General features: G+C 40.8%; 1 protein-coding gene across 1 annotated transcript; it reads left to right on the top strand.

Annotated features, from left to right (window-relative positions):
• Positions 1 to 5575: 5575 nt before the first annotated feature.
• grpr (gastrin-releasing peptide receptor) lies at positions 5576 to 15681 on the top strand. Its single transcript, XM_070967252.1, has 4 exons — positions 5576 to 5886; positions 11823 to 12174; positions 12822 to 12935; positions 13498 to 15681. Exons 1-4 carry the CDS (start codon positions 5576 to 5578, stop codon positions 13717 to 13719), a joined length of 999 nt encoding a protein of 332 aa, XP_070823353.1. The 3' UTR covers positions 13720 to 15681.
• The last annotated feature ends 5389 nt before the right edge of the window (positions 15682 to 21070 follow it).

Raw genomic sequence — 21070 nt, 5'->3', positions numbered from 1 at the left:
TTTGCATCGAAACCCGACAGCGTCCTTGCAACGATGCGCCCGATGGGTGTGTCTGTCACCCGCGGATGACTGACAGCGCTCTCCGCCAATCACTGTAGCTCGTGCAGGTCAGGTTCACATTCTTGATCCGCACACCTGGCATGTTTTGGCTTGTCCTATGATCCAGCGCTTGTACAGTGGATTTGTCAGGCTTGTTTCCACACCTAACCAAACACATCACAAACAATGATGAGCTCCAGCTGTCGGTGTCAGCAGCCCACAACATTAATTCTTTTATTATTTTCTTTTAATGATCAGCTTTATGTTGCAAGAGAGACCCACAATGGGCGTTAAACTGCTCCTTCGCAGTGTTTGGGTGGTGCAGTGAAACAGTGATGTGAGCTGTTGGAACAAGAGAAGCGTTTGGTCCTGTCCGACTGGTTTGACGAGGATTTATCACCGCGAGGCACACACACACACACACACACACACACACACACACACACACACACACACACACACACACACACACACACACAACGAAACAGAAAGAAGTAAACAGAGAAAAATGTTTCCGGAATTTACATTTCAATCCATTTCAAGCATATCATAGCGGGCTGTGGCACCCAAAAACAGATATAACAAGCACTTATTATTTTTATTATTATTATTATTATTATTATTATTATATGTCTTTGCTGGATTCTCCGCAGCTCTGAGGGAAAACAGCCGAACACGCGCTCCTGACCACAAAACCACAGCCTAGTGTTGCCATCTACCGTCGTTAAAGGGCCATGGCAGGCGCATTATACTGCCTAAAACATCAGGTTCCTCACACAAAGAAAATAAAGAATTTCAAAAGAAAAGAAAACACAGACATCATTTCAAAAAAGTACGCACAAGAAACACATCACAGCCCAAGGAGCCTCCCTTCACACAAATGTGACCGCACATCAGTGACATGCACACACCGCTGTAGCTCTGAGCCTCCTTCTCTTTGCAGCCTTCAGCTGTACTGTGTTGCTGTGTTTCATTATAGCACGAATGGAACAAGCCCAAGAGTGAGTGAATGTGCACCTGCTTTGATAACTTAATAAATGATAGAGTGTTTCTGAGCTGTGGAAAACTTTCCAAACATTCATAGTTCAGACATCGCTGCTTTGGATGAATAGTTTTTGGCCAGCTGTAAACACTGGTAAGCACTTTCAAAAAAGAAAAAAGACAAAAAAGGCCTAATTTGTACAGCGCTAACATTTCAAAACAAATTACATGAAGAAATAAGACCAACCTTTGTAAATATATCTCATACATGAAAATACACAATTTACTTCATCTGTTTTTCCTTCATGCTGGAGGAGACAACAGTTAATTCTGTGATTCCTTTTTCACAAAAGACATTTTGGTTAGGAAAAACATGAGTGAACAGTAAAATGATTGATGGCTTGATCATATTTAGATGCTTTGGTTTCAGGGTCCTGCTATTGCTGGCTTGCTGTCACACTGTCCTCTTTTCAACACCTGTGTTTCTCCAACAAGTCCCCCATATCAAATGACAATACATACTGTTTGTCCATGCCCTTAAACTTAAAAAATAATACCCATTATCATCATTGCCGTCATCATAATCCACTCACAGACAAACACACAGGTTGTGGTCGGTGATGCTGCAGAGAGGCTGAACAATCTAGACAAAACACACAACACTGATTCAAAGAGCAGGCAGACTGGCCCGAAAACACTAATGAATTAAAACAAATCTCAAGGACTGCTATCAAATGCTCCGGTTCCTGTCTCTGTGCTTTGCCGTGTCTCAGGTTCCCATGGACAGTGGCTGAATCTGGATTGTGGATTACAGCTATGTCTCCTGCCATGGCCCTGCCTGACATCCACTGCAACTACTATCATTACATCCACTGTCACTGTTACTGTCATTGCACTTCTGTTTGTCTCTCCCTGTCTGTCTCACCCACTCTCTCACCCAGAGCCTGGTTCTGCCTGAGGTCTCTGCCTGTTAAAAGGAAGTTTTACCTCACCACTGTCGCCAAGTGCTTGCTCATGAGGGAATCTTTGAGCCTCTGTAGATAAAAGAGCTCGGCCTGTACCAGCTCTATATGGAAAGTGTTGTAATGGGATTTCTTATTATTTATCTTCTCTGTCCCTCAATCGTGAACCAAATGATTTCATTTTCTCTTAACTCAGTCATAAGCATGCACTACCTTAAGGCCAAATCATTAACAGTGTCATTTGATCTGGTATATGTATGTCTTAATCTGCTGACCGTGACGCCACATATGTACTCATCTACTGATTATGGGAACATCCTGCATGATCAAAGCGGCTGACTGACCATTGCCCTGGTTGAACAACACATTATGACGTGCCTATTGTGCTGACATTGTTCTGATGGTAATGTCATCCTATTAACGAGATGATGTATCGCATATGACTTGACGACTTTCCCTGTTTCGGGCTCACTTCTTGCAGTCTCACTCGAGGCGGAAAAGAAGAGTCCGTCTGCAGGTGTAAGGACAGACTCCCAGAAAGACAACGGACGACAACAAAATTGCCAGAACAGTGTCCTGAGACAACTTCTGTTGTGATTTGGCGCTGTACAAATAAAATTGAATTGAATAGAAGCTAGAATAAGTTTATTGGTGCATTTAACTGTGTGGTGTGAGAGACTTGGTATTGCTGATGCCGCTTTCATGATGCTCTGCCAACGGATGTGGTCAAAGTTCATGGTTTGACTTCCTGAAAATGTTTCTGCCTATGAGCAGCCACAATGGGCCGACTGCACTTTGAAAGATCTTCACCCAGCCGTGTGGCATGGAAATTAGAGATGGTGTCAGTACATTACAACGATCATTCATGACACACAAGAGCACAACATTGCATTAGTGTAGCCTTCAAATCAGGCTTCTTTGTAACTCCTCGAAGTGTCTCACACTGACACTTTCGGCGTGTGTGTCATCACTGACTGGTGGCTGTGAAGGAAAAATGAAACACTGTGCCTTAATCATAACTAGCCAAGGCTGGAGGCTGTGAAGATCAGCCACCTTTTTGTTCTCCAGTTACAAGACTTCCAGTGACTCAAACCTGCTGCCTCAACTGTCTGTTCAATTCTTGTACACCCTGCAGCATTTTGTGTAACTGTGTGTAAGTTCGCTGGAGCTTCAGTCTGGCATTTTGTGGCATAGAGTAACACATTTCAGGCAGGGAACCGCAGCGGAAGATAATTGAACGGTGTATTTCCGCTGTTAAATTAGGCAGCAAATGTCTGCTCAGTGTGAGGGCATCATCTTTTGCTTGATATTTACATGACATTTTGTGTTTCAAGAGTAACCTTTTCCTTGCTTAAATCATTCATTTCCTTCATTGTATTTTCACACAGCCAGGAACCCTTTTATAAGGGGTGAAAGTAATCCAAAGATAATTGTTTGTATTTGTGCTTTTTCCACCCATAAGCAGGTGTATGCTTATTTGTATGTACATGAAAGAGAATATACAGTTTGTTTTTTATCCAGGCCACCTTCTCACCTCCTGTTCTCATGCCCTCCTTCTCCTCTGATTAACACCATAACCAATTTCATCTCTTGCACTTCTGGCAGTCTTATCTCGTCTCCACATGATGAGTCCGGACCCCATAGCACCTTTCATTTGTTATTTCATATGATTAAAGCATGCGAAATTGCCTGGCAGCCCTTGACAAACCGCAGAGATAAACAAGGATCAGTGATGTTCTTTCTCCGTGGCATATTACACCCTGCTGGTTCACAGGTCATCATTGTTTCTGCGTTCGTATCCGTGACGTCTGTGTTAAAGAAACATTTCAGTGAGGGGTCCCTCATGGATCATTTCTCTACATGAGTGCCTGCTGATGGCCTGCGAGCCCTTTTTCATCTCTGGTACCTGTGATGTTCCATTATCTCGAGGTACATGAGGGTCCATAGAGACATCACTTACTACAGGTACCCCCGGGGTTAGTGCAGGATGTGGAGCTACCCGGAGATCAGGTAAATTTGATCAGTCAGCCCGCGAAAACAACACATCTCATAGCCCTCACAGGAGCATAACATGACTCACTCTGTGGTTATTAATGCATCGCGGCCAGTTTTGGACACAGTTTCAAATGACTGGATCTGAACTCAGCATGCAGTTTTGATAGATGTAAGAGCACTTAAATATAAAACCTACTGACTTTGACCCTTGACTTTCCTCTAGCACCACCATGAGGCTGAAGTTAGTGGTTATGAATGAGATCTCTATCTAACTATTGGACGGACTGTCATGAAACACATTCATGGTCTCCTCAGGATCAGTTATAAGAACTTTGGTGATACCGTAACATGTCATTTAGCCCCATCTTCTTGTCAAAATTGTCCAAAACTAGTACCTGCAAAACAAATGATATTCCCATCAGCCTCTGCTAGTGCTGTTTAGAAAATCTTAGCATCCAATCTTGCTAAACTAAGATGGTAAATCTAAACATTACACCTGCTAAACATCAGCACATTATCATTTTGTGAGCATACACACACTGGATGAGGGCAGATACACTCTCAGCAAGTCTGTTCAGTTCTTTTGAATTTAAAATATATTTGTCTCTATCAAGGTCGTTTCTGTTGGCAGCTCACAATGACACGGACAACACAGATACAAGGAAAAAACGAAACAGACAGTTAAAAGACTACACAGACTTTCACCTACACTGAGTGTGAAATATTGAAGAACCTATGCTTAACAAAAGCAGAGTAAATAAAAGACAATAATGATCGATTTTAGAAGCAGGAAAAGGATAGAAATGCTCTGGTGATCTTGACATGTCTTTTGATGGGCGCTCGTTAATTTCCTCTGGTCAAGCTTCTCTTTGGCTCCAGTGATCTTTATGGTGCTTTCTTACGTGGTTTCATTGCTGTGAATCTTGCAGTAAAAGGTCAGAAGACTTCATTGCAAATTACTAAATCGACTAAAACTGCACTGCAATTAAGTTTAAGTGCTTCTTCGCTTCACGACCATCACACCCCATGTTATTTGATTGTCAAATGCAGCTTGGATTTTAGCATGTGTACTCTTTATGGCTCTTTTTTTTATTTATCACATACTGATCCAACATCAGAAAAGAAGAAACGAGACAAATGTAAAATAAACAAAAACACGACAAATACAACAGACTAAGACTTTTTTTTCTTTCTAAAGGGAGTTTTATCCCCCTTTAAACAATATAACGATCAGATTGAGCCTTTTCTATCTTTATCTGTCTCTCTCTCTCCATCTATCTCTTTTCTATTTCCATCTATTTCTCTGCTCTTTATTGGCGCACTGTGAGCGCACTGGTGTGGGGGGGGGGGGGGGGGGGGGGGGGGGGGGGGGGGGACGTGAACGCAACCCTGAAGTTGGAAACAAAATTGACTCCACACTAGTTTTGCCTTCGGTCTGTAAACCCAAAGGACCTGTGCGTATTTCTCTGAGTTTGAACTTGTATTTTTAAAAGAGAACATCTCTTAGGTAGTCAGTTGGTTTAACGGAGGGAGAGATGGAGCACCTGTAACCAAACGCGTCGCGCAGCGTCACTGCTGCCCAAAGCTCGGCACGGACGATGTGGTTCACAACAGGGGTGGCCATCGCTTCTGTTTACGGTGTAATCAGCGTGTTGGGGCTGATCGGCAACATCACGCTCATCAAGACGTTTTGCTCTGCCAAATCCATCCGCAATGTGCCGAATCTCTTCATGTCGAGTCTTGCGCTGGGGGACGTTTTACTGCTGCTGACCAGCGCCCCGGTGGACGCCAGCCGCTTCCTGTCAGAGGAGTGGCTGTTCGGCAGAGTGGGCTGTAAAGTCATCCCCTTCATTCAGCTCACTTCGGTTGGGGTATCTGTGTTCACTCTCACAGCTCTCTCTGCTGACAGGTAGGCTCCAGTTTCTGTTGTTCTGGTCATCTTACTGACCTTATAATCACTAGGCTGTCACTCACTGTCAATCACAAATGACCTGTGCGGCAGCGAAATGATCCAAATCTCATGTTGTTTTTGTCCTCATTGAAATGTATGTGCAGAACTGATGTTTAATCACTAGAATGGAGGGTAAATATTTTATTGTGCATTGATCAGAAGACCCGTTACGCACGAGAGAGCGGTGAAGGCTGTTGACACGTGCGCAGAGACAGTCAGTCAGATGCTTCTGAATCAGCTGTCAATTAATTGATGTCAGTGAAGGATTTCAAACTTTTGATGGCAATTTCAGATGACTTTTTTAAGTGGCAGACGAAAATCACTGTCACAGTCAGGAGGACGCGCTTCATATCAAAATGTTTTAGAGGAAAAAATGTCTTTATGAGATGTTTCAGGATGCTTTAATATAAATGTTATAAGCATCCCTTTAAAACCTAATAGAAAAGACCCTGGATCATCTCTCTAAAAGGACAAGAAATCCTTGCGGGAAAATTATGTTTTAGTCGCAAGTGTGTGGGATGTGTGCGTGTGAGCGTGCGTGAGTGAATGTCCAAGCGTGCAGATGTTGGTTCTTTCTCTTTCATCTGCCATCTTTGTGCCACACACACTTTGTGCACGGACTCCTGACTAACCTGCGTCACGTGACCTTTTGAGCGCAGGTAATGAGAAAAATGCGAACAGGATCATCCCTCGAGCTTTGTATAATAATAATAATAATAATAATAATAATAATAATAATAATAATAATAATAATAAGGTTAATGTTTAATTCAGAGTCCCATTAAATTGATGACATCTTTGTTGAGCTTCAAGATTATTCCATTCAATTCCATTTGCATTAAGATAAGATAAGATAAGATAAGATAAGATAAGATAAGATAAGATAAGATAAGATAAGATAAGATAAGATAAGACTTTATTGATCCCACACTGGGGAAATTCAGTTATTACAGCCAGCAAGTATGAGAAAAAGCACAGTGGCATAAAAGGATCAAGATAGAAAAGTGTAAAGGATACAGAATAGAAAAACAACTATGTATTTGTACATTATGTACAGAATATAAAAATACGAAATGGCATTTGGGTAGCACGGTGGAACAAGTGGTAACACTGTCGCCTCACAGCCAGAAGGTCCCCGGTTCGAATCCCGCTGTGGGCGCTGGTGGTGTGTCCTCCACCATGTCTTCAGTGCCTGCTGCTCGAGGAAAAAGGGGCCTTTCTGTGTGGAGTTTGCATGTTCTCCCTGTGTTGACCCGGGGTTTCCTCCGTAATAACCCCCACTAAAAACATGCAAGAAGATCACCACCTGACCAATGGTGACGAGAAGGGATGGGTCCCCGGGCGTGGACACCGGCATCGGCTGGCAGCTGGCAGCCCATCGCTCGACAGACCGAGGATGGGTCAAATGCTGAAAAAATAATTTCACGGAAGCATGGCTTGTGCATGTAGTGTGTGCAACTATGTGTGATAAATAAAGTACATTTCTTCTTCTAAAAAGCCAATATTCTTAGGAGAAAACTATTTGGTTGTGCTGCAAGCAAGTTTGCAGCACAACCTGCAAGCATTTCACAGAAGGCTGTCTGTTGGGAAATATATTTATATATATTTATTTAAACATACTTCCTGGTGTGTTTGCTTCTTGTTGTTGTCATGTCAGTTGATATCCATGGTCATTTATGGTAATGTTATCTTAGAGTAATTGCAGTATTCAGCTCTCTCAATAAGATGTGCATTTTCATCATGTTTATTGTCTGGTCCCAAGGCTATAGATGACAAATTCGTAATGCCAGGGTGGCTAACTATTACAATAAACATCATATTCAACTGTTCTTATGTCGTCACATTGGCTCCCTATACATGGTACAGTAGATATGACTTCAAGATTCAACTTTCAACTTATAAAGAATTGCACAGACTTGCACCATCCTGCTTATCACCTCTGGTCTCTCCTCGTATACCTGTGAGGGCTCTATGATCTCAGAGCGCTAGTCTCCTGACTATTCTTAAAATAAACATAGCACCAGTTGGTAGTCGGGCCTTCTCTTACCAGGTCCATCTTCTTTGGAGTCGTCTTCCTACCCAAATCTGAGAGGCAAGCTCTAAAATCCTGCTCTAATTACTAAACTAGGGCTATCCAACGTAAACTCAGTCTGTGTGTGCATGCTCATGTACTGCATGTTACATTTGCAGTTGAAATTTTGAACTATGTACAAACTGCAAGTGCCTATTTTGTATTTTTTTAGGGCATCTGTGCAATATTTGGATGTACAGCATCTTTGCAATATCTTTGTGTCAGACATCTCTCCACATTGTGAAGTAATGGGAGTCACCATTGAACAAATGACCTACAGGGCTCTGCAGTCTCTGCGGTCAAAGTTTACTCAGCTGGACAAGCTTCTCTGTGCATTATTGGCGATCAATCATTTTAATTACGTGCTGCAGTGACAGGAAGGTGCTGGACGTGGGTGAGAGGTGATGCTCCAGATATGAAATGACTGCCAGAGAGGTGAGTGTTAATGAGTCTTGACTGACATTTCACGTTTCATTAATCCTGTGTCTCTGCCAGTGTTACACATGCTCCCAACATTCACCTCACTTATTAATTTCCATTTCAGTTTAATTCAGTGTCTTTATTCTGCTTTGTCATTTGGCAGCAGGCCGAGCAGGACCTCTCCTGAAGCTCCACACTGGTGCTGAAGATGGCTTGGCTTCCCGCTGCCTTTTCCCCAAACACAGCTGAATCATTTTAAGAACAGATTTGTTATTGTGGAAATGTGTATTGTAGACTGCATGACTTTACCAATGACTTTTAGGATTATGGCATAATGTAATTAATGAATATTCCAGGTATTTTATATTTTAAATGTCTTTTTATGTAAACTCATTCTGCTCACCTCACTGCCAAACTCACATTAAAGTGCACCAAGTTTCCCTGAAAAAGCTGTCTCTTGGCTTTTATTTTACCCACTACCACTATAAAAGGAAGATGGGTCAGTGTTGTCCTCAAAGTGCATGGAAACAAGGCCGGTTTTTAAGTGGACCCCTAGCAACCACTTTGTGGAAGTTAATGGGGCTCCAAATAAAGAAAAATAAAACAAAGAAAGTAAATCTATAATTAATCACAAGTTAAACATGTCTTGCTGGGAATAAATAAACAGAAATACACTTTAATACAGCACAATGTTGAAAACAACAAGCCAAACACACAAATAAGTCAATCTTGATAACAACTTAAAGAACCTTCTTCCATTTATTTCAACATATGTAATTAACTTCCCAGTTAACTGAAATAACCCCCTCCTAACAAGCCCAAATCAATGGTTTTGCTTCATGACTCTTGAACACATCGTCAACTGCAACCACATGTATGCAACAAATCAATTCAGACAAATTATTCCACATTTGATGGGGCTCGTACTTTTGGTGCTTCACAGAAATATCACATGGATTTAGATGTCCATGAGTCGTGGCTGTCATCAGCCAATCATCATGGATGAACTTTGTGTATTTTTTGCTAATTGCTAATCTGTAATTTTAACTGCATGATGCAAAAACAGGAAGGTGTTTGACGTGTGAGTGAGAGTTGATGCATCAGATTTGAAAGAGCTGCTGGAGAGGTGATCACCACGTGTACAGTCCTGGATCAAACAACGTCATTATCTTCGACAATCTCTGTCAGTCGTAAGGCCTTTTTTCCTTCCTGTTCATGAGCATGACTCACTGATTTCACATTCAGATTTTCTAATGCTTTCTCCGTCTCAATTAGCCCCTTCGTGAACTTACATTTGTTCTGCTTCTGCAATTGAAAGACCACGCTCTTGAATAATAAAAAAAAAAGGCTCATACCAGTTTGGCAGACTTTTAATGGTGCAAATTTCTCAGAAAGTCAACAAATACAGGCTTACAGAAATGGGGCTCCGCCTGCAGGCTCACAGCATAACTCACAGGATCCGTGCCAACATTCTACTTCCTGTTTACATCCCCCAAAGCAGCGTAGATCCAAAAGTTAAGGATGACTGTCCCCCAAATAGAGGTAAGACAGAAAGTGCCAACCCTTGCTCTGTACCATCTCTTCAGTACGAGCGCTCCCTGTACGGGGGGAAGCGTGAAATGCATGCAGTTCAGATGGTCAATGCTCATGCTAGGAAGTACCAATCCTAACTTGTAGCATACCAGAATGACAAGGAGAAACTCAGCTAAAGCCTCTACCAAGCATTGCCACCCAAACAAAACATAATTCATACAGCAATAAATTATATGGGCATGAAATGAAAATACGAAAATAGTGTACGTCCACTTTAGAGCGTCTGCTGAGTTCACGTCACGCAAACCACACAAGCCTGGTATTACATGAAAGCAGCGAGTCTGATGATCATGAAGATGTCTGCCTCCTCACTGTGCGATGAAAACTCGGTGAACTAACAGCCAAAAAGTAGCAGAAAAAAACTTCGCTAAATCATAAAGTATGTTTTACCTTTGCTGTTTCGTGGTCAAAAGTTATTTTCCTCCTGTGACTCTGTGTTAGTTTGAGATCAATCACGAAAGTCCTGGTTGTTTACTTCAAGGTTACTTCTGGATCGGTTCTCTTGACTCTGACTGGTCGATAGAGGTGTCGATCATCAAAATCGACCAGTTGGTTGCTGAGATATTGACTGGAGTTTCAGCGCTCCATCTCATGTGCACATGAATGGGGAGAGCGTACACAAAGAAAACTGCTGAGCCGTTTTTACTTGCATTTGGTCATTTTATGAGAGCTAAGAACAATAGCAAGCAGAAAAAAGGCTGAAAAAGTGTTTTCAATGGAGGAGTTTCTCCGTATGCTTGGTAGAGATAACAGCCCTCTGCCCAGATGTGCCCAGATGAGCGCCTGGACATATCTGTATTAAAACATCTGTAAAACTGCTCAGGTTCATTTTTTTAGCCTGTGCTTTCGCACAGTTTGTCATCAGATATTACTTTACTAATTCCTAGATGAATTTGGGTACTATCCCATGATTTAAAGGTGGTTTTCACTATTATTTTTTAGGCAGAGATAAAGATGAAAATTTTCTACTTTGTTCAAGATAAATTTACTCTTACACAGTAACACATATTTTAATCTGATCTATTTATTTTGGGTAGGTCATTTCAGAGAGAAGGCAGACACAATAGGCCTCCTATGAAGGAGGTTAAATATTAATAACTACACAACCAACAATCAAAGGTAACATTCAGAATAAAACCATTGGTAGCTAACATTCATTGGAGTAAAAACTGAGCTGATCAGCTTCATCAAGACTGTGTGGTTATGGTTTGCATAGATCTGAGTGACAGTCAAGGCTGCTGACACGCATTTTTCACACTGTGCTTTTCAATAGTTTTAGTGTCACAGATTCATGGAATCAATGGAGGACTCTGGGTGAATTAAAACAAGATTAAATGAAATAGACTGTGGAGGGGAAGTGGGCAAAGTACAAAAGTACTTCGCTGCTTTCTGTATGAGCTGCCTGTTCGTTTCACCAGGTTTAAACCAGATTTAATAATCAATACTCCTTTTGGATATTCATAACACACGCAGGTTGACGTTATCTTCAAGATGGGGCTTGTTTTCATTTCCTCTCATTTTCTATATTACTTCCTCAAGTTCGACAGTGCTGATGCTTTTACCCCTGATGCTTAATAGATCAGTTTAAGACATTATCAGGAATAACTGATGAGTTCCCAGATTGGGAAACTGTATAAGATTGTATAATCAATATTGCCATTTAATGACTTCTTATACGTATAATCTACAAACATTTGGTTCTGTGTCACTGCTCTGTTTTTTTGCATATGTTAATCTATCTATCTATCTATCTATCTATCTATCTATCTATCTATCTATCTATCTATCTATCTATCTATCTATCTATCAGGTATAGGGCCATTGTGAAGCCCCTTGACATCCAAACACCAAGCACCACTACCAGCATTGTCCTGCGGGCGGCGCTCATCTGGGTCTTCTCTCTGGTCCTGGCGATCCCCGAGGCCGTCTTCTCAGACCTCGACACCTTCAACGTAACCTCCACCAATGAGAGCTTCGTCACCTGCGCCCCTTATCCCAATGCTGGGGAACTGCACCCTAAGATCCACTCCATGGCCTCCTTCCTCATTTTCTACGTCATTCCCCTGCTGGTCATATCCATGTACTACAGCTTCATCGCCCACAGCTTGATGAGGAGCGCCTCCAACCTGCCTGTGGAGGGCAACGTGCACGCAAGACTACAGGCCAGTGTTATGTCCAGCATCTCCAGGGCTGCAGCTTGTTTCTGAGGTTATTAGTCCCCTCAGGAAAAAAGTCTCTACTGAGTGAAATTTTATAGTCTTAAAATACTGGAAGCTGCCCAGTAGATGCCCACTATGCCCACAAAATTTAAGATGGTATTCTACAATGTTAAATCCCCCAAGTCGCAGAAAAATTACAGATGACATAACCTCAGTGACTTTAATGGTAGCTACAATATTGCACAAATCGGTGGTGGAAAGCCAGTAAGATCATTTTCTGCAGTACTGTACTTAATAACAACATACAAATGCAGTTTACAAAGTAATGCATCAGTAATGATAATCCAGTAATCATGTATTAATGTATTAAAATCTATGTCTAAGTGTACAATGTGTAATTATATAAAAAACTAACACTGAAAAGGGTCATTCTGCTTCACGATGAGTACTTTTACTTTTGGTACTTTCAGCACGTTTCGCTTTTACTTGAGTAGAATTTTGAATGTCAGACTTTGTGATAAATTACTTTCACATTGTTGTATTACTACTTCAGTAAAAGTTCTGAATACTCCCTCCATCACCGGCAGGAATACAATTAAACATTAATTTTATTTCATGTTATTTAACATTTTTGCTCTGTCGTTCAACAGGTTGAATCGAGAAAGCGCTTGGCGAAGACCGTGCTGGTGTTTGTTGGCCTGTTTGCAGTTTGCTGGCTGCCCAGTCACATCATCTACTTATACCGCTCCTATCACTACTCCCAGGTAGACAAAAAACACTTTATTTCTAACGTCTGTCTGTACTATATATTGGCAGTGTAACTCACAGTTACTTTATGTATTTGTATTAGTTTATGTCATAAATATGTGTATTTGTATCAGCTTTATACCATAAGTGAGCTGTCAGAAATCATCAATGCAGCTTAATTTACTGTTTTTAATTGTTTTCTACTGTCATGCATTCCTTATATGTATATTTTAATCAAGTTGCTAAATTAACTACTCATTTATTGGCTGTGTAAATGTTAACCGTCAGTGGCGACTCACTGGGCCATATAGCGTGATTTTTCTTTAGAAACTGCAGGTTGTGTCTAAATGCATTTAAGGTTGATCTGGAGGGCCTGATAAAAATGAGACAATAGAAGTTTGTTCATGTAATTGGAGACAGTTCAGATTAAAATAAAGCATCCGGACAAATATTACTTACACATTCATATCCGAATGATGTATTTGTACTTGCTTACAGTAAACGCATACCTCTATTTCCCTCCATTTTGGTTATGATCCATTGTCTCTCAACCCTCCACCCTGTCTTTGGCCCCGCCAGGTGGACACATCCCTGGTTCACTTTGTGTGCAGCGTCGTAGCTCGTATCCTGGCCTTCACTAACTCCTGCCTCAACCCCTTTGCCCTTTACCTGCTGAGCAAGACCTTCCAGAAGCAGTTCAACCAGCAGCTTTGCTGTTGCTGTCGTGTGATCTTCAAACGCACCCCACCGAGCCCGACACATTATAACACACATGTGACCACTGTCCGCAGCACGCATTAACTCCATGGCGAGTCTGAGCGTGTTCAATGGCAGACGGCTCTGTCAGGAGGATTGAGCGTAAGGGAAGTGTGTGTATGTGTGTGTGTGTGTGACCAGGTATTTATCACATTGTGGGGACAAAAATCTGTTTACAGTCACATTGTGGGGACTCACCTATCTCATGGGGACAAAATGCGGGTCCCCTTAATGTAAATCATTAAATTTTAGGGTGAAGACTGAGGACAGGGTTACGGGTTAGGTAAGGTTAGGTTAGGTGTAGGATTAGGAATGTTGTGGTCTCGATTTTTATGACTTGTTTTGTGTAGTGTTTGTCTCCGCCCTGCTGGAGCGTGGAAGGGGGCGGGTCCGATCTCCTGGCCACTTCTGAGACACACCTGAGCGGCATGAGCTCGTCAGTCGCTGGCTGTGCCGGAGGATTTTCCTTGTTCTGCTCTCATGTGTCTCGCCACGCTGTGTGCCTTGTCACCTTCCTCCTCGCTTCCAGCTCCAGTGTCTTCTCGAGTTTGTTTAGTTTATTGTTTATTCGTAATGTTTCCCTGTGAAGGTGATTTTTTTTGTTTCTAGAGATTTTCTAAATTTTCCCATTTTGGTGATTTTGAGTTTTTTCTACAGTATCTCGTTCAGGCTTGCAGCATTGCATTATTTTAGTTTTGTCCTTTGCAGCCTACATTGCTTTTTTCCCCTAGCAGTGATTTTCGTCACTCTTTTGTTTGCAATTTGTTTTTTGAACAAACTTGGTTACTCTGTCTCTGCAACCTGGGTCCTGGCTGTGCCTATTGTCGCACATACCATAACAAGGAATAGGCAAATAGTGGTTAGGGTTAGGGTAAGGCTCCAGGAAATGAATGTAAGTCAATGTAATGTCCCCACAAGTGATAAAAACACAACGTGTGTGTGTGTGTGTGTGTGTGTGTGTGTGTGTGTGTGTGAGCGAGAGAGAGAGAGAGAGAGAGAGAGAGAGAGAGAGAGAGAGAGAGAGAGAGAGAGAGAGAGAGAAAGTTCTACAGCATGTTCATGTGTGCATCTGTGCTTTCCACATGTTTCAGCTCAGTTCCCCTCATAATAGATTAAGTTATTAATGCTTTCACTTAAAATGAGACATGCTCATTCAACCCATCGCTCTTTTGGCGATGTATCAGTATAATAGTCTTATCTAATTTGAAGTAGTAACAGTTTGTCAAATACCTTTTGGAATATTTCACTTGTTTTTATACAATCTTACTGCTTTGTTGTTGCAGCATTATGTAAAAAGAAATCTCAATGCAACAGTTCTGCTCTTGAGTCAGTGGCCTTGCTAACTACATCTGGACATATTCATGCAAATAAGATCCTTATGACTAGTTAATTTATTGCAATCAAAGGTGTACTCCAGCATTTAAATAGTCCACTCTCATTAAGCTTTGGGACTTGAGAAAAAGATATTAATGCAATAGAAGAGTCATCAGGATCAAATCAACCAAGGTCTAAGTGTAACCATAATGACTTTGACTATTTAGCAACTCTAAAAACATTGGATCCTACATGTTCTAACCCTGCCTCCTATAAAATACATTACATCTTGTTGGTGACTGATTACGTTCACAGGCAACATGGTTTCCTGTGAATTAGAGTGTTTTTAGACCACATGGTCGTCTGAAGGCATGACTTTGATAAGCTGCATCCTAAATGCAGCACGTGTGTAGACTGCGGCAGCAAAAGGTTAAGGTTGGAGAGAGATGGTGATTTCGATTAAATGTCAACAACCAGTCATGTCACGTGCTTGAAGTCACTGAAGTGTGTTAAAACACGCTCAGACCACAGACCACGCTCTTTCTCTAACCTCCACTGAGCTGAACAGCCATAACTTAGTCATGTTTTAGTTGCCATGAGCAGATATTGATGGAGAGCCAACACCCTCACCGTTTCTGTGAGGCTGCACTTAAGCTACATGCTAATATTGACAATACTAGCATCCTAGTTTAGAAGAAGAAGAAGAAGAAGAAGAAATCCTTTATTAGTCACATTTTTGACACACAACATGCAAAGTTAGGGAGGGGAAACTGCACACGCCATGGATATGTGAAATTTTCTCTCCGCCTTTAACCCATCCTTGGTCCTCGTCTTGTCCAGACCAGGAGCGGTGGGCTGCCAGCCAACCGGCGCCCGGGGACCAGCCGAATGGCGCCCGGGGAAAGCATGTTTATAATTTATAATATTAGCATATGAAAACTTGTTAATTAGCAGTGCAATGCATGCAGCATTATTTTCTTTTAAGAAGTACCTACACTTGGAAATTAGCAGTATATACTGTAGATGAAATAACTAGAAGACAGGGGGAGACAATTCCCATAATGCAACACGACAGGATCTCTTGGCTATATTCTCTGTACCTAAATGAGCACATCGTTCAATCTCCACATGTGCAGTTTCTCGCACATAAAGACATCATTCAGCTGTTTTCTCAGGCTGAGATGTACTCCTCAGGACAACTTTACCAAAAACAGCTGAAAGCTGAAGAAGTTCAGCTTTGCAGAGCCCCTTTAAGGGTCTCATCCAAGCTTAGAAACTCTGACAGAGGTGCAGAATTTGGGATTGGAGAGGCATGGAAGGATAACATTTTCTATGAACAATAACATCTTAATGAAGTGAATAGACAGAAGACATTTTAACAGAATCCAGAATTAGTCTTCAGAAATGACAGAATAAGGCTGGTCACCCTTTAAGTATCAAGACTACAGCTCTCCAAGGAGTCAAGGGGTACCTTTAATGAAGTCAAATAAAAATAATACATTTAAATGCTTTTGCTATGATGTTGCTAAAAGATAAAAGTTGCCATGTGCTTTAATATGTGGTATCTGTTTGTATCAGTGGAGAATCTGATGAATATTGATGTATAAGATTCTGCTGCGCCCTCTTGCTGCATGTGTGTAATGTTTTTAAATGTTTGATGCTGTGGTGATAACTGTGAGTTTCAAGTGAACCTTCAGAGCTGTATTTTAAATGTTGGTTGTCCTCGGGTTATAGATCGTTATTGAGCTGTGTTGTACACAGTGTGAATGATGGACTGTGATTGTAAGTGCATGTCTTAGAAAACACATTTGCAATGTGTGTGTGTGTGTGTATTCAGATTTTTTGTGGTTGTGTGTTAAAGCAATTTACATTCAGTTTCATGAAAGACACTAAGTTGGTGTTTAGCTTAAGCGCATTATACCACACGTTTTTCTTTCCAATAGAAGAAATATAATATAAAATCGCTGAAAATGACACATAAAGTAGTGTGAACTATATCACTTAGTCATTTTATTGAAAAGTTAAAGTGGAGGCTCACGAGCGCTTTTGTACTTGGGCTCTGTCCTGTTGACTGCGCATACGCGACCACATGATTATTCTGCACTCTCACATGCTAGATTTACAGTCACTATATCAAACTGCAGTGTCCTAATTTGGTGTTTCACAGAGGGAGAGGATGATGCTCAGGTTGTGTTGAGTGGCTGTATAATTCAGTCTGGATACTGTTTGTTTAATTGTGGTGTGTAGCGCCTTGCCAAATTTCTAACCTGCATGGTCTCAACGTCTACTTAACATGTCATCTTTACGGTCAGGCTCATTCTGTGGAATGTCTGGAATGTAAATAAGGATGAGGTATGATCTTTGGATTTAAGGAATGAAAGACACATGAATCCAGACTAATAAAAGCACATTAACATGTGTGGAAGCTTTACAGTCCTTAAAAAGTCCTGCAGGCTTCTGCATGACCATGGAAGAGTTCTGCAGGAATTTCAAAGTGTAAATTTCAGCGTAAATTCTGCATAAATCCTGCAGGAAGATTAAAGGTGGTGTGAGTCATTCTGGAGAAAGATTGTCGACTTTGTGATTTATCCTTCTTCACAATGCGATTAAGAGGAAGAAGAATTCCTTCATTCGTCACATTACACACAACATGCATAGTTGAGGGGGGAAACTTTCCCGCTTTTTGACCCATCCATGGTCAGTCCTTCCTCCACAGCAGAGGAAGATTTCTTGGCTTCCTGCAGGAATTCAGGAGGATTTTTTCCTGCAGCGGTTGTGCTGTAATAATTCTTGCATGGCCGCCTTTCATATGTGAACCTGCAGGATGACAAAGGCCAAAAATAACATCAAGAATGATGATTTCTGTAATCACTCAAGGTCATTAATCACTCAAAGATCCCCTCTAGACATGTTTAAAAAAATAAGACATATATAAAACTACTTTGCTTTGAGTAATAATTTGTGTTAAGTGTGTGTGTGTATGTGGGGGGGGGGGTTACGTTAAGAAATGTTAAATATTCTAGTTATAATGTCTTAAAATTCAAAATTTTAATTGAACTTCACTTTCAAATCTTTTACTTCTCTGGAAAGTCCAGTCTCAGAGTGTTTCGAGTTTCCACACCACACTTATGTAAGTTGCATACTGGTCTGTGAATTAAAAAACAATGTAAAGATTAAATGTTCTTCATAGCCCTGCATCAGTTTGTTCATTTTTATTTGTCTTTATTTCATGTCACACACACACACACACGCAGGGAGCGGAGGGATAACATTAGAATATAAATGACAAAAAACATGAATAACACTGACATGATAGAGCAACAAAACTGTGTTATTCACAATGTGTTTCACCACGTGTTACTGCATACATGTTCTTTTTCTCTCTCAGCTTTGAAGAACTTGTTAAAATGGTAGGAAATAGGAAGGAGGGATTCATTCTTATTGAAGTCTATTGGATAAGATGTGATGTTGGTTCTCCATTAGATGTTTCAGTCTTATCCAACTGTCTGAGCAGGAGGAGAGAAATAAAAAGCGATAGCACTTTCAGCCCTCACAAAGTAACTCTAAAGGTCACTGACATATGTACGGACATCAGGGGACCGAAATGCCATCGTGTTTATTCCACAGTTGATGCCAAAGTGGCTTTATGGAAAATTTAATTAGATTTCTCACTAGGTGTCATGGGGCCGTCTTTACAGCACCGCTTATCGCCAAACACAACGAAAGGGAGTCTTATTTCTGCTTTTTTTGAAGCTCTGTGTTCCAGATCTTCATAATTTCCAGTTTTTTTCCAGATCCATTTCTCACTCAGTCATATGTTTAATCCTCTAACCAACCTTTATTTCAGTTTAGTTTGAATGTGAGCATGTTCAAACTGCTGCTTACTACCCTCCATAAAGGCCAAGAAATTTTTTTTTTTTTTTTTTTTTTTTTGAGATAACTTGACTTCTTTTTCCTATTATGTAGTATAAGAAAACGTTGTACTCTGTAATACTAATAGTAGCAAAGATGAGATGGTTCTATTAAGGACCACATGTTAATCATATTTTCGGGTCTTGTAATCTGCTGACCTTCATGAGTTTGCTGCTGCTGTTGAGTGAAGTGTTTGCTTTTATCAGTGTTATTAGTCTTTTCTAGCACTGTCTTTAATGTGTTTTCTGACTTTTCACGTTTCACAAAGAAGCATCATTTTCCTTTCTCCTATTGTGCTGCATAGGGCTAAAATTGCAGAAAATTTGATGCAATTTGATGTCCTATAATTTGCAATTGCGTGTTCCTGGCAGCAAAAACTGAGTGATGTGGCTACTTTTGGCCATTTGTGCACCTTGGAGACTTTGCAGAGACTTTGAAGAGAACCTGATGGCATCCAGTGTCTTTGTGACAACCTGCGTGATGATGCTGGCCTGTTTTCATTTCTGGTTAACAGCGAGTAGTAGGTATGTAAGGCTAAGTGCATGCAATCATAGCCTTTGCTATTATGCAGTGAAATTAAATGGGTTTCAATGTACAATAAGCGACAGCTGCATGTAAATGCTCCAGAAATAATTAGTTTGAGAGAAGCTTGGTCTGGCTTATCCAGCAGAAAAAGGCCGGTTTACCGATTTTAAATGTCATTTATTTGTAAATTACAAAGTAAATTTTACAGGTTCTTCTGTTAAGTTGTTTAAATTTTTAATGTTAATGTTTTTTTTAACGCACTATTTTAGTAACCACACACCACCACACCAGCAAAAGCATATCATCATGGAAGACCTCTCTGTCCAAGATACCCTGTGTCCACACCCTCCAGGGCAAAATAGGACAATGAAATGATGATGAATGGCATCATTAAAATAAGATCAATTAAAAAAATACAAATAAGTTTTGAACTTAATGTAGCTTCATGCTACAGTGTTTTCAGTCAGTGCTGTGAAAAGCCTTCAGACAGCTTGTGTGTGTTGTTTTGGACGAAGCTGTTTATCATATTGGCTTTGTGTGAATTGATTGTTTCGAATTCCTTCCATCAGAATGTATGCAAGCCAAACAAACAGGAGTTTAACACATTTAACAGGGATTTTAATGTAGACGCAGGAGTGGATATACATCTTTTTTCTTTTGGCAGCAGTGTAAAAAGACAGTATTTTTGTAATGAAGTTTGCACTAAGTAAGAGTGAGGAACAGTGATAAAACCGGAGTACACAGAAAGTGCAGGAAGGGGGAGACAAAACTCCATAACATAACTGTAACGTCAGGCCTGTCAGTATTTCGTATCGTCATATAATCTGGAATGTGCAGTACTCAAATACTAATGGCAAAATCCATTTTTGTTCTGTGATCACTGGGACAGGATCAGCTGAGGATTTAAAAGCTTGATCCCATGTGAGGACTGAAAGGTAGCAGCAGTTCTGCTTGTAGGGTCTGCCTACATCTGAGCCACTGACGCTTTTTATTCTGACCTTGGTAACAACCTGAATGGCTCCCAAAGGAAAGGTGTTAATTTTGCTACGAGAGCGAGCGCCCACAGGAGCTCTCACAACACCTTAACTAATTAAACTATGATTGCTTGTCATTTCATGGGGACTTTCATGCAACAAAAAGGAGGGAGGACATATACTTTACGCTTCAATGTTATCATTCTGTTAATCAGCAGCACTACTGTGGAAAAAAACTGAAATGGCAGATTGAAATCAATACTTTCACCAGGCAATAACAGAAGTGAAGCACATTTCCGAATGCTGCACCTGTTTTATGAGAGGTTGTGTTTACAGTCCACTCTGTCTTCCTGCATTGTTCGGCTGCAGTGTTATTAGAGAAGATGGACTTTTGCCTGGAAACTCAAACACTTCACATATATCAAATACAAAACATGGAGGAATAGATTTGAACCTTCTCTTCTATCACCTGGCAAACCAAAAAAAATAAATAAATAAATACCAGATACTCAATAAATACCATGGTAGCAAGTCTCATGTCAGCAAAACGGCTGCTTGCACAATATCTATAAAAATATGTAAAAGCATGTTTTATTGTTTTACAACATTGAGTCAAAGTAGATTCAATGTGGCTTTTTGTTACTGATCAACAGGAGGAAAGCACAGCAGTG

The sequence above is a fragment of the Chaetodon trifascialis genome, chromosome 1, assembly GCF_039877785.1.
Source record: "Chaetodon trifascialis isolate fChaTrf1 chromosome 1, fChaTrf1.hap1, whole genome shotgun sequence".
Lineage (NCBI taxonomy): Eukaryota > Metazoa > Chordata > Actinopteri > Chaetodontiformes > Chaetodontidae > Chaetodon > Chaetodon trifascialis.
This window is presented reverse-complemented; position numbering and strand designations above follow the sequence as displayed.

Bases quoted from the DNA above. Each gene is read 5' to 3' on its own strand.
- grpr (XM_070967252.1), top strand. From the start codon at position 5,576: ATGTGGTTCACAACAGGGGTGGCCATCGCTTCTGTTTACGGTGTAATC. The intron at 12,175-12,821 runs GCCAGTGTTATG...GTCGTTCAACAG, and splicing joins ACGTGCACGCAAGACTACAG to GTTGAATCGAGAAAGCGCTT. The intron at 12,936-13,497 runs GTAGACAAAAAA...TGGCCCCGCCAG, and splicing joins GCTCCTATCACTACTCCCAG to GTGGACACATCCCTGGTTCA.